Source organism: Cnephaeus nilssonii, assembly GCF_951640355.1.
Source record: "Cnephaeus nilssonii genome assembly, chromosome: 5".
NCBI lineage: Eukaryota > Metazoa > Chordata > Mammalia > Chiroptera > Vespertilionidae > Cnephaeus > Cnephaeus nilssonii.
In genome coordinates, this window is record NC_137076.1 from 33533309 (window position 1) to 33546929 (window position 13621).

At 54.2% G+C, this 13621-nt stretch overlaps 1 protein-coding gene across 2 annotated transcripts in view; it reads right to left on the reverse strand.

Annotated features, from left to right (window-relative positions):
* Positions 1-1644: 1644 nt before the first annotated feature.
* Positions 1645-13621, reverse strand: part of ZNF395 (zinc finger protein 395) — a 42653-nt gene continuing 30676 nt past the window's right edge. For both annotated transcript variants that reach the window (XM_079772591.1, XM_079772592.1), the window contains exons 4-10: positions 13471-13580; positions 9296-9531; positions 8756-8856; positions 7662-7941; positions 6279-6371; positions 5387-5490; positions 1645-5115 (exon numbers count right to left, since the gene is read on the reverse strand). In XM_079772591.1, coding sequence (XP_079628717.1) covers positions 5004-5115; positions 5387-5490; positions 6279-6371; positions 7662-7941; positions 8756-8856; positions 9296-9531; positions 13471-13580 — 1036 coding nt within the window. In that variant the 3' untranslated portion in view covers positions 1645-5003. The remainder of the gene's footprint in view (positions 5116-5386; positions 5491-6278; positions 6372-7661; positions 7942-8755; positions 8857-9295; positions 9532-13470; positions 13581-13621) is intronic.

Here is a 13621-nt window from a genome sequence, read left to right on the forward strand (position 1 = left end):
TAAGCACTTGCAATGTAAGAGAACCATAAGTGAAGATGTAGTTTAGCCTCAAGAAATAGATTACTACTACACATGGACTCCACATACCAGGGATAAGTAGAAATTTGCATTAAAACTTTACTTTTAAATTTAGGGAAAGAAACATTAATTTGTTCTTCCACTTACTTGTGCACTCTTTGGTTGATTCTTGTGTGTGCCCTGACGGGGGAGTGAACCCGGCACCTTGGCCATCGGACGATGCTCTGGTGGTCCATGAGGTCCGAAAGGTTGGCGACCGCTGCGCTAACCAACTGTTAGGGCAGAAATCTGCATTTTTAACAAGTTGCAAGAGATGCAGATCCTGCTGGTTTGGGACCACTAGATTGAGATGTGAGGCGAGGGGCAGAGCCTGGACAAACCTGCTGTTTGTCCTTTTTTACTCCAATTTAACCCGAAACATGTTAAGGTGCGTGACTATCAGGGCCCAGGCAGGAAACATCTGGTGCGCCCAGACAGCGTGACTGAGGAGTCCACCGTCTACAGCGTAAGGGAGGGAGGGGCGCTCTGTTGAGGAGGTGGAGAGCCGGGGCAAGGGGGAGTCACCGAACCCACTCAGCTGGGAGCTCAGCTCTCAGCAGGGGAGCAGCCATTCGTGCACAGCGCAGGCAGGGCCCCGGGAGGCAACTCCTCTCTCCTTCAGCCCCTCCACCTCCAGCCTGGGCCTCCCGTGGGTCAAACAGCCAGAAGCCAGACAGTTAGGGGTCCGCAGACGCAGCCATCAGGCAAGCCTGCGAGGGCCCAGGGCTGCAAACGAAGAATGTCCAACTCAACGGCAGTGAGCGGATGTGGGGGGCTTGGGCAAACAGCACTGAAGCAGCAGATTCCATCCGGGGCTTTCTTAGAGAGGTGGGGTGGACAGGGACAAAGGGAATGAGGAGAAAGAAGCCCTCCGTTCTACCTCCAGGCAAGAAAAAAGGCCAAAGGACAACCTCCCGCACCAGCTTCCGGGGCTTCTGGGCTTGATCAGCCGTGACCAAGCTCCCGGGCCCTCTCACAGCGCCTCACCCTCACCGTCAGGCCCTGCTCGGGGTCCTCGGAGCCCACTCCTCATGGTCCCGGGTTGCTTTCTGCTCCCAGCACCCTCCCCACGCAGGCCAGCTCTCACTGGCCATCTGGGCCATCCCGGTACATGGAACCGATGAATTCAGGGAGTGGCCCAGGTTGCTCCCTAGGTCAGAACTCGTCCCGTAAGTAGAGTGTAACTTATGTTCTCCTAAGTCACTGCCAACTCCCCAACAGACTCGGGAACATGGCCAAAAACACGTTTCCCGTTGTCAGTATAAGCAACACAGAAAATAGTTATACTGCCTGGATTGCCATCCTAGTGCCATGAGTTCCCAGGGTGTGACCTTGGGAGGGAGATTTAACCTCACTCTCTTCATCTGTAAAATGGGGATCATAATAGTAACTCCTTCATAGGGTGACTGAAGTCATCCATAACTCTTGGCCTGGTCCCCGATCGTGGTACCTACTGTTATTCTAAGCAAATGAACGTGCGTGCTCTGCCCATCGGGTGACTGACATGCTATCATTGGTTTGACACCAAGGACAATGACAAGCTTATCCTTTCAGGGGGAGGGGCCAGAGGGACAGGCACACAGTAAATCAGACAATGTACCATTTTATTCCTTATAAAATATATTTCATATTGTTGCTGTAAAAACATTACATTTCACATTTAAAAAAAACAAAAAACTTTTTTTAACAGTAAAAATAATACTTGGAAGACAGCTGGGGGAAAAGGCGCCAATAAGACAAATTCACAAATGAGATTTATCTCCCTCCCTCTCTCTCTCTTTTTTTTTTTTGCCCCTGGTAAAGTCAGAACCTGGGAGGAGCAGAAAATAACAGGACAGATTTCTTCAAACAAATCAGAGTATCCTCCTCCAAATTAATAATGTCCTCCAAGGAGAGAAGCCATAGGTGTGCCATCGCCATGTGGACATTGCTCGACACGCCCTCGGAAACTGCAGAACTGCTTGCCCAGCCAGCCCAGACCGCACGGAATTGAGGCCGGTCACTGTGCTCACTCGTCAGGCCTTGTGCTTTGCACCTGTGACCTCACTCGGCCACAGACATTCGGGACTCTCTCTGCACTGAGCAAGCCCGAGGGCAGGTTTCGTATCACGACGGCTGGTCACAGCAGGCACCAGACTCCCCAGGTAACCCCAAGAAATATTTTGAATAAGGGTAACGTCAGTGGAACCAAGTTTCCCCAAAATAACTGCATTTGACGATCAGTCCTGTTAGTTTCGAACGTGCACCTGCGGCATCTTACCTTCTCTCAGATTCTGCTGCCCAGGTGGGCCGGGAAGTAGGGAGAGAGATACAGAGATGAAAAAAAAAAAAACAGGCATGATCTCTGGATCGGTTCACAAACCACCCCACCCTCCGAGAAGAAACAAACGGGGTAACCCCAAGGACAGACCACATGTCAAGAACCAACACAACAGCCACGAGATTGAGGTGCGGGAAGAGGGAAGCCAGAGGGGGCCACCACCACCCGAAATAAGACAGGAGCAGACAGGGAAAGCTGCACCAAAATAAAACATCAAAAGATAAAATAAAATAAAAAAATAAAACCACCTCAGTTTCTCAGTTGTTTCGTCAATTTCTTCTTTCTCTCTTCCTTCTCTGCCCTGTGTACCAAAGACATGAAAAGCCTACCTCCCTTAGAGAAAATCTTTATATCCGGTTACATCTGCACAATCCAAACTGAGGGGGGAAGGGAGAACAGCTTTTCTAAAGATGAGACTCAGCAAGAGCTCTGATGAAGGAAGGAAGGGAAGGGAAGATACCGCCGGGGCAGCGTCCCGCGTCTCAAACACGCCCTCCCCTCCCCGAGAAGCCCTGAACATGGACAGCGTGGGAGGTGAGTAAATCGGGACGAGCAACCACCTGCGATCAGCTTTTCATTCCCAGGGCGGCTGAAGGGACAGGAAGGAGAGCCCGGGGCCACCTCCTGCTGGCCTGGCTTTGAGCTTTCCCGAGGAAGAGATTCCACACACCTTTTCCCACAAAGTTATAAAAATATACCCCATCACCACCCAAGACACCTGTGCATAACTGTCTCTCCCTCTGTCACCAAACCCGGGTCCCCATCACCCTTCACAAAACCACGCCCCTGTTCTCAGGCGGGCAGGTGTTCTAACACTCCACCTGCCTCCCACCGCAAGGCATATGCACATTTCCCACGGGAAGCGGCCAGAGGAGCTCCCGATAGCCAGGTATTTCCACCTGGGGGCAGGAGGTTTCCACCTTGGCTCAATGACGGCCAACGGGGGGATGCTGCTGCTCTGTCCCCAGAGGAGTGGCTTGGTGGGGTTCCCTGAGCCCCTGACATCTAGGACACGGGTCCAAGATAGCTGGTCAAGCAGGCCCCAAGGAATCGCCACAGTTCCTAGGAAGAAAGGCGAGGCTCTGAAACCAACACGGGCCTTCCCTCAGGGCTCAGCTCACCCCATCTTAACCCCTGGCTGGCGCGGCACTAAACTCCCCACATCTCTCTCCTTCTCCGCAACACAAGCTTTGCTCATTAACCTCCTGAGCAATGCGGTACAGGCCCCCCTCAATGCCTGAGGCCTCCAGAAACATGCTTGAATGCAAGCCCAGGTCCTCCTCACTCCATTTCCTCAGCACTCTCTCTAACCTTCTCCATCCTGCCTTCAGGCAAGAAGGTGCTCAGCAGGTACCTGGGAAGGTTACACCACACTAAGAGAAGGTTACCTCCTCCTCGCTGGGCCGGGCCAACCCGGGTAAAAAAATCCAGAAGCCTCCTGCCTTGCGTCCTATCCTACGTGTCACCTAAGGGAGGGATGGGATTGCTCCCAAAGGGGCAGGTAAGCCATCAGACAATGAGAGACCTGCCAACTGCTTCTCCATCGGCGGGCAAGCTGCCACTCACCTCCCCTGCCTAAGCTCTTCTCTCTCCTTCCCCACCAGCCCTGCCTGTAGCCTCGGGAGGGAAATGGGGAAATCCCTGGTGAAACCAGAGACAGAGAGGAACCTACCACCCAAGTAAAAGGGGAACTCTAATCCGATAAAGGCTTCTGAATACATCCTAAAGGAAAACAAAGTGTCTTAGAGGTGTCCTTTCCAGCAGAGAGCTCTCACAGAGACTGAAACCCTCTCGCTTTCCTCAAGGAAAGAGGAAAGAATATCAAGGTAGTGTTCGACCGCCACGTGTCAGAAAGGGAATTCTTATCCGCCTTTTGGCTCAGCTACTGGGGACAGCCTTTCAAAAACGAGGCGTCTGAGCTTTGAGAAGAGGCCGTACGGTATGTGCTGGGATGCCACCCAACGCCTGAGGGGACCCAGATCCAGAGCGTTGTCACCAGAAGGTTGTCCTTTTACTTCCATGGAAGCTGATGGTGAGACAAGCTCTCCATTCTCCACGATTCGGGTGGAGAAGGACTTGCTGCAAAAAAAAAAAAAAAAAAATCGCCCAGACACCCCCCACTCTTCCCACCCCAAAGGCGGGTCCTGCTCTCTGAGTCATCAGCCAGAAACTTTTTTTGTGTGTCTTAAGAAAAGTAAATTCATCTTGCTCACAGTCCCTCCTGGGCGAATTGAGGAAGCAAAGAATCCACCAACTCAGCAGGAAACAGAATGAGCTGTTCCTTCTTTTGATGCTCACACACTAATCCCCTGGCGAGAGGGGATGTGGGGAGGGGGGGCTCATTCATTCTTTGGTCTCTAGTTCGCTGCAGAATACCCTTGGTCAGTTTTGGCTCTCTCCTATATGAGGGGGGAGGAAATAGGTTCGTTTCTCTTTTTAAAAAATAAAATGTTCCCGCAAGGGAGGGGGAAAAGGGCTTAAGTATTAAACCTCTGCCAAGAAAGCCCACACTCCCAGTGTCCACTCTGTATCTGTAGGTGTCTGCTGCGGGCTCACGGGTCTGCCTTGCGTCATCTGGCTGCCGTGGGGCCAGGGGCAGCGAGGAGGAGCCGGCCGGCCGGGCGGTTCAGTCCAGGAAGCGCTGGCAGGCCTTCTTCCAGCGGCAGGCCGTGCACCACTGGTCCCGGTGCTCAATGCCGTACACTTTGCGGCACTTCTTAGCCTCCCCGCGGGCCTTCCTGCCAAGGGAGAGTAATGAGGGCACCGTCACAGGCTGGTGGTTAGCCCTGGAGAGGGGCCAGGGGTGAGGCTGAGCAAACAAGCGGAGGTGAGAAGCGGGGGGAGCGTAGGGGGCCAGAGGACCACGTCTCCTCAGCATCCAGTGTGTCCTCCAGCCGGGCTCACCCCGCCCCGCCTGGTTCCCAGGGTCAGAGGCCTCAGAGTCCACACTCGCAGTGGAGACGGTGGGGACGAAAGCCAGGAGGAGGCGACGGGCGCAGAGGGCCTTACCTGGTGCTGCTCTGGGCCCGGGGTGGAGACGTGACAATCAGGTGAGACTTCACGGCAGGTGGTGGCTGCTGGGGCTCGCTGAAGCTTAGCGACCTGCTCCGGACCTGGGCACGGATAGAGGGGCCGTAAGCACAGAGCAGGCGGCCACGCCTGGGGCCCCTCCTTGCGGCCGGAGGGCCAGCGTGCCTTTTCCGGAAGGACAGTTCAGACGGAGGTGAACAGGGGCCAGGGGAGGGGAGAGTGAGTGAGGAGCAAGCCTTTTAGTGGAGCTCCAGAGAGAGAGAGTCGGGGCCCCGGGCAGGGGAGGTGGCCACTTCAGGGGCTGCTCCCTGAAGACTGAGAGGCCGTCACCACGGTGACAGAAAAGAAGGGACTGCACTGTCTCGACGCCACGTCCAGGCACCCAGGCTTCCTAGCGTGATCCCTTCCTGCCGGAGACATGTAAGACTAGAGCCCACTGCGGGTGGTACAAGTGGCTTCCAATGCACTTCGGTTCAGAGGCAAGCCACCTGAGCAGTGGTCCGCGGTGGCCGCGAGATTTCTGATCCCGCCTAGACAGCCCCCACCTTCTTGCTGGCCCACCCTCTTCCCCTCCAGCTTTCCCACACTCTCTCCCTTCTTAACAAGCACCACAGACCCTGGCCTCGCCTCGTGATTTTCTTGGCAGTAAACTTGCATGAACCGGTTACTTTTCTGCAGGCACCCTCCTTCCACCTTCTAAGAGGGGCTGGGACCCGCTGGAGAGTGCCAGGCCAGGGGGCGATCTTCACAAAGTGTGGGTGCTGCTGACCAGTGTGAGGAGAGGGACCCCAGCACTGGGTATGTGTGGCAGGGCCCTGGGCTCGGTCCAGGGCCCCGAAGCGCTGCCGGGCTCGGAGACCGGCACACTCACCGGAGTGAAGGAGGAGGCCGTGGAGGGGGCGGCGGCCCAGCTAATACTGGTGTAGATGTGCGGTGAGACGGGGATCTGAAAGGACGGCAGGGCCTGCGGAGACAAGACAGCACAGCGTCAGCCCAGGTCCCGGCTCTCAGACTCCACCCACCCTCCTGTGACGTCACGATGCACAGCAGAAGGTCTCTGGCTGGAAACCCTGGGACCCACCAGAAGGCCCTTCCCAAGAGAAAGAGCAGAGTTCCCAACTCTCTGACGTTGTCTCCCTAGTCCCGGGCGCCGATCGTTTTCAGAAACCCCTCTCAGAGCTGGTGCACACGCTAGCCTCATGATGCCATCATCACCCACCAAGAACACGCTAAAGGCAGTTCCCCAAAGACGTCCCAAAGCCTCCTGAGCAGGGAGCGACTGCTGCACCTGGGGTAGGGCGTCCCCAGCAACCACGTGGAGTTAGCAACACTCTCCTGGATGAACGGGTTTAGGTTTGTTCATCAGAACACCAGCCACGGTCTCCAGGGGCAGCCCGCTGCCTGAAGGGCCACCTGAAAGTTGGCCAAACGTGAAAGAGCTAAGTGACCACTCATTCTAATGAGGAAACTTGGCTCATTTTGTCCAGGTTTTCTGATTGAAAGCACTGCTGTCTAATTACTAACCTGCAAATCTGCCTGGAGTCTGATAAAATCAGGCTGTGGGCACAAAAGCGTTATAAGAAAAACTGGCACATGGTAAGCTGTGCGTTTACTGAATACCTACTGTGTGCACAGGGAAGACCATCCTAAATGATACTCCCTCCGTGACAACTTTCCCAACCACATAGGCATCCTAGCTTGGCCCTCCCTCTACCCACAACAATGGCTTGTGCCTCCAGTAGGGTACATGGACGATTATAACTAATCAGAGTTACATATGCATTTCTCAAGGTCAGGGACAATGTCTTATTCTGTCTGGAAGGCTTACCCCACTGCTTATCACACAGTAGGGTTTTTTAAAAATAGGTGCTGGATTGTTTGTTAACGTAACACAATTCTAGGTACTAGAGATTTGCTCTGGGAAGCCCAACTACACGACGCTATCTGCCTTTATAGCCAGCGGCGTAACATCTCCCCAGTCCAAATCCATCAACCTGGGTGCTCGGGGATTCAACCAGATTTCTAGGAATCGCTCGTGACAGCCACCGAGGAAGAACTCGGGAATCCCCACATTTATCAAGTGTGACTTATTTTCCTTTCCCTCTTTGTAGAAGTTAGAGGCGACCCATTTAGCTACAGGGCTCAGCCTCCGATCGGGGTGGTCAGTGGCCTGTGATCAGGCTGGTGGGTGACAGGTCAGACACAGAACGTCCTCACGGTCACAAGGCTAAGCTCCCAGCATGCCCAGCCATACCTGGTATGCATGGTCGGCCTGAATGTGCCAGAAGGAGCCGGGAGCTGACTTGCTCAGAGCACCGGAGGGCAGGTAGGATTCCAGGCCAGGGTGCTCTGGGCCCGAGGGCTGGCCTTTGGGAGGAGGTGGTGGAAGAATGGCGAGGGGCGGGCTGGTCACGCCGGGGGTGGGGGCTGAGTCAGCGGTGGGGGCGCCAGCAGCAGCAGCTTCCTCCTTCATCTGCACTTCTGTGTAGTAGAAATCCTCCTCCCGCTTGAACTGGTCCGAGTCCACAGAGTCCCTGCGTGGGAGGGAGACACAGTGGGGGTCAGCGACAAGCTGCCTCAGTTCAAACACAGGGGAAACTGAGGCACAAGAGGGGGGGTGTGTCTGCTCAGGGCCACCCAGCGAGTCAGGGAAGGAGCCCAAGAGGCCACGCAGGAGCCTGTTCCCAGCGCAACATCACGGGGAGGACGTGCTGGCACATCAATGGGACTGTTTCTCCTGCACCTGAGGCTTCTCCTCCCTACAGGGTGTCCGAACCTCTCCTCCTGCAGGAGTCGTCTGACCCTGAGCCCGGCCACGGGTCCTGTCGGGCCCACCTCGTTGCTGTCACAGTCTCTCCTCCAGGGGAAGGGCTGTGAGCCAGTTCCTCAGCCAAGAGCAGCTCCGAGCAGGGAGCGATTGCTGCACTAAGGGTAGGGCGTCCCCAGCAACCACGTGGAATCCAATGGGGCCCCAGGTCCCCGAGGGAAAGCAGGGGCAGGCCTCGCCACGGGGTCTCACCCCATCACCCTGTTTCTGCCCAGAACTATAACAGCTGGCATCCTACAGTGAGGCTAGAGGACACATCCACAGACGGACGGATGGTGCTCCCTCCCCGTGAACAGCTAGATGGACATTCACTGCGACAGGATAGGAGGGTCCTTCCTTCCCAGCAGGGAACTCTCTCCAACAGGCTACTCTGCTGGGCACGGGGTCAGGCACCAGGTGGCGCGCTCGGCAAGTCATTTCCTTGGAAGCGTTCTGGGCTGTGGGTCCCCAGGAATCAGCAGGGTGGAGGGGGAGGCCTGAATGCTACCCCGAGGCAAACAGGCCCTGGGCTCTACACCTACCCCAGATGCAGGGCTTTCACGTGTCGCTTGATGCCCACAATGGAGCGCAGGACTTTGCCGCAGTTTGGCCACAGGCACTTGTACATCACCTTCACCGAGTTCTAGGGGGAAGGAAGACAGGGTCACCGGGACACGTTCCTCTCCTTCACCCCCTTCCCATCCTCACCTCCTGGGGACTTCAGCCTCCTGCACACACAACCCAACAAAAGGCTCTCTGGGGCCAAAGAGACGGACAGGCAGGGGCAGAGTGCCTCGGCCCAGGAGCCGGGCCCGGCGGCCGGCAGCAGCGCTTGGTGCCGTGGGTCAGACCCCACCAAAGCCTCACGCACACAAGCCTCAGGAGGGAAGCAGAAGAGGCGGGGACGGGAGCAGAGGTGAAAAGAAACCGGCATCGAAGAGAGCTCCTGGGAATGTCAAGAGGGAACAGCAGCAGCCGAGGAAAACTAAAACGGGACGGAGCCTGAGAACGCCTAGGACCGGTGGGGCCCCCCGTGCACGTCAGCCTCGCGGGCCTGAGCGCACGCGCACATCACCACGCACCTTTCTTTTACGTGGAGCTGGTTCATCCAACAGGAAAGCGTCCGGATCAGTTTCAAATCCAGGATCAGTTTGGGGAGAACCAAAGGCGTCCCCCAGATACTTGGGGCTGGCCTGGGGGTGGGGGGGCGAGGGGGTGGAAACGCCACTGCTCACACTCCAGTGCCCGCTGGTGGTGCTGCTGCCGCTGTCGGACACGTCGCCGCTCTCCTTCCACGGGTCACAGGCCGCACGGGAAGCTGGCGGAGAGAAGAGACGGGGACGCTCATGGGCCAGTCCCCAGACAGAGCTTCTGGCACGGCCCTGTATACACCGGATTCCACACGGACAGCCCAGGTCAGAGGCCACGACATTCTCCTTTGGAGCCCGGGTTCCGGAATCCAATTCCTGGCTCTGGCTCTGCCTGGCTGTGCCACGTCAGGGAGGAAAAACCCAAACCTCCCCTTTCTGAGCGCCAGTAAAAATGAGGAGACACTGCAACTCATCGCAGCCAAGCCTCTGGGTAGTCCTGCTCGGCTCCAGTGGGCATCTCCTGCCACGGCCACGTTGGTAACCACTGACCAGCACGCACACACTGGAACTTCCTCTTGTATATTATTAACAGAAAGAGAACCTAATTAAAATGTGTTTCTCACTGCCCGCCTGGTGTGGCTCAGCGGTTAAGCATCGACCTATGAACCAGGAGGTCATGGTTCAATTCCTGGTCAGGGCACATGCCCGAGTTGTGGGCTCAGTCCCCAGTGGGGGGTATGTAGGAGGCTGCCGATCAATGATTCTCTCTCATCACTGATGTTTCTATCTCTCTCTCCCTTTCCCTTCCTCTCTGAAATAAAAAAACATATATGTGTGTATGTGTGTTTTAAATGCATTTCTCGCTTTATATGTTTAAAAAAAAGGCAGGGGCCCAGGCCGGCATGACTCCCTGGTTGAGCATCAACCTATGAACCAGAAGGTCACGGTTTGATTCCCGGTCAGGGCACATACCCAGGTTGTGAGCTCGCTACATAGTGTGGGACTTGCAGGAGGCAGCCAATCAATGATTCCCTCTCATCATTGATGTTTCTCTCTCTGTCTCTCTCCCTTCCTCTCTGAAATTCATAATTAATTATTATAAATAAATAAATGGCAGGGGGAAGAGGAGGGGAAAGATTCTACTGCCTCTAGGCCTAAAGGAGTGGGTGAGAAGGTGCGCAGACATGTGCTGGGGACCACCGGGCACCTCCCCCACAGCGGAGTAGGATGGAAAGGCCAAGCTATGAGCTTGTTGACCAGGCTTTCTTGGAAAAATGCCTATTGATCATTTAAACCCAGGCAAGTCCATCAAAAACTGCCTGTGGGAAGAAACCACTCAGCCAGCTCTACAGCCTCTGGGACGTGTACCGTTTATCAGAGGTGGCGGCAGCCCAGGTGGCTGCTGTTACCCACAAGTAACGCGTTTAGAGAAGATAAGCTCTGAGAGCAATTCAGACCAATGACAGATGCCTGGGTGACGCCCAGCAGGGCCCTGAACCTGCCGCCTGCTCCCAGCAGTGCCTCTGAGCAGGAGGAAGATCACAGTGAGACGGGACACTTTCCGTTTTTAAGTTGCCTGTCTTCAGGCTACTTTAGGCCCAGCCCAGACTCTTCCATTGCCTAGGCCCGTGGTTGGCAAACTGCGGCTCGCGAGCCACATGCGGCTCTTTGGCCCCTTGAGTGTGGCTCTTCCACAAAATACCACGGCCTGGGCGAGTCTATTTTGAAGAAGTGGCGTTAGAAGAAGTTTAAGTTTAAAAAATTTGGCTCTCAAAAGAAATTTCAATCGTTGTACTGTTGATATTTGGCTCTGTTGACTAATGAGTTTGCCGACCACTGGCCTAGGCCATAAATCCCAATTCCTTGATAGGACAGGAGAATCTGACATTCTCATACACAGAAATAACAAGAGAAGAGGGGAAAAGTGTGGTGCCCATGTCCCCAACTCCACCACGGGAGGGCTTTCCACGGAGCCTCCTCCGTAACCTGGGTCCTGAGATGGATGGACACGTCCTTTGAAGCCAGGATACAAATCCGACTGCTCTTCTCTCATCCTGCTCCATATTCCCAACTGCTTCTCGGCTGAGCTGGACCCCTGGGGTAGATACCCAGCATTCCTGTTGCATGTTACCCATGCAGGATCTCCTTCATCAAGTCACACCTGCCAGCAGGAGCCCACCCACACAGCATGGGATGCTGTGAGCTCTTCCCTCCCTAAAGATCACTGTCAAGTCTCAAAGCTATGACCCCCTGGAAACCAAGAGTTTATGACATCTATACACGGGGCTTACAAAATAGGGAAGCCCTTCGGGGAAGAACTCAGCAGCCCCAACAGCCCAATAGGTCCAGGACCCCCACACACCCACTCAAGGAGAGAAGAGCGCAGAAGCAGAATGCTACATCTAACACGATCAGGACTCTGGAGAAGAGCAGGTCACACACAGGGAAACCCTACAACACAGCAACCTTCCACAGGGAGCCGTGCAAATGGCTCGAACGCTGGAACTGGCAGATTGGCACACAGAGGGAGAAAAGCATTTTAAAAAGCAAAAGGTTAATTTCACAAATTAGTCTATACGTTGTAAGGTGAACATAAATTACTCTACCTTCAATCGTGCGATTTTCTAGGGAAGGTACTAGATATTCTACGCATGAGAATGAAGTGCTCCTCTGCAAGCACAGAGCAATGAGAGCACACAGCGAACCTCTAAGAAATATTTATAATCCCTTCCGGTCTCCACACACACGCGTGCGCAGAACCACCCTAACAACACGGACACCCAAGGGAAGAGTGCTTTCTGTGCAAACAGTATCCATGATTGGAGCAAGGTCTGGGTGATTGTGTAGGCCTCGCCTTGCGGCAGAATACTTCAATATCATTCGCTGCCAAGGAAGCCTTATATTTCCACTGATTTCAGTCATAAGACCAGACATATAATGGAAAAAAAATCTTTAATAAACTACTAAATTTTGTGTCCAAAAGGGACTTCCGATATCAGGATTGTGGCATATTATGTTAGATGTGTATGTGTTGGTGTTGGTGTGTGTGTGTGAATATTATATATGTGTTCTACACACAGATATATACACAAAACCTGATGGGAATTGAAGTCAATGATTTTCTTTCCCTTTCTGACACGTTTCTGGATCTTCCTCCTACTGACCAACCTCCTGGATCTCCTAAACTCGTAGAATTTCCTGAGAACTTAGAACTGACTCCTTACTTCCCCGTTGTGTTTGTGTCGCCCTCGGTGCTCACAGAGCAGATGCACAACGCACGCCATGCTTCACCACAGGTGGGATAGCAGACACAACAACTAGCTAGCAAACTCGTCACCGATGACGGGCTTTGGGTGAAGGAAGGAAGTTTGCTTCATCACGCCTTTAAACTGACTTTGTACCTAGAGAGATGACTTAGGAGGGATACTTGTAAAGGCCACTTTCCTTCTGACTCCATACTTTCAGTTAGATCTCACCAATGAAAAAGTTATTCCCTGGGAGTAAGTTAGGCCAGCCCCATAGCGAGTTTCCAAATGGAACACTTCAGGTTCGCCACCCGTCTTGCCAAACTACTAATATCCAGCAACCCTTCGTCTTCCTCCCATATTACTGATATTTTGGGGGTCGCACCGGAAGAATTTCCCTTTAATTTGTCAATTTGCTGTGAAGTCCTTCTGTCGCTTTGTAGGAAGCAATTAGATTTACTTTAGACTTCGGCTTGTTTATTCCAGGTCCTTGGCTAATGTACAAGGCTGAATTAGGCACTTGGAACAGGGGCATGAATCTTCTGAGGCCACTAGGGGACCATTTAGTAAGTTTCCACCTTCGTGAACTAAATACTCCTCTATGGGCCTGCTTCAGGCCCCCACCAAAGTGCCTCACTCACTTACTCCCATAGAAGAACTTACTCAAGTGGCCAGTGTGGCTCAGCCCCGTGCTCAATCAGCTTCACAATGCACCAGGAAACTTCTCCCCAGAGGAGGAAACTGAGGAAAAAGAACGGAAGCATCCAACTCAGTGTCACTCAGCCGGTCTGGGACACAAGAAAGAAGGGACTCCGGAATCCTGTTGCCGGGCCAGTACTTTGGCAATTAGCTGCTCAGAGCAGAGGACGTGAGTGATGAGACTCTGCCACACCCAGAACCCACGTGGACTCCCTTCCTCACCAGAGAAGTTGGCCTCGGCCCCAGGAGGACTCTGCACGACCGGGCTGCAGGACAGGGACGTCAGCACCATGGCCGCCATCATCTCGTCCATTTCCACCGCCTCGGACTTCCTGGATTCAAGCAGGCGAGGGCCAGAGGTTACATGCTGACA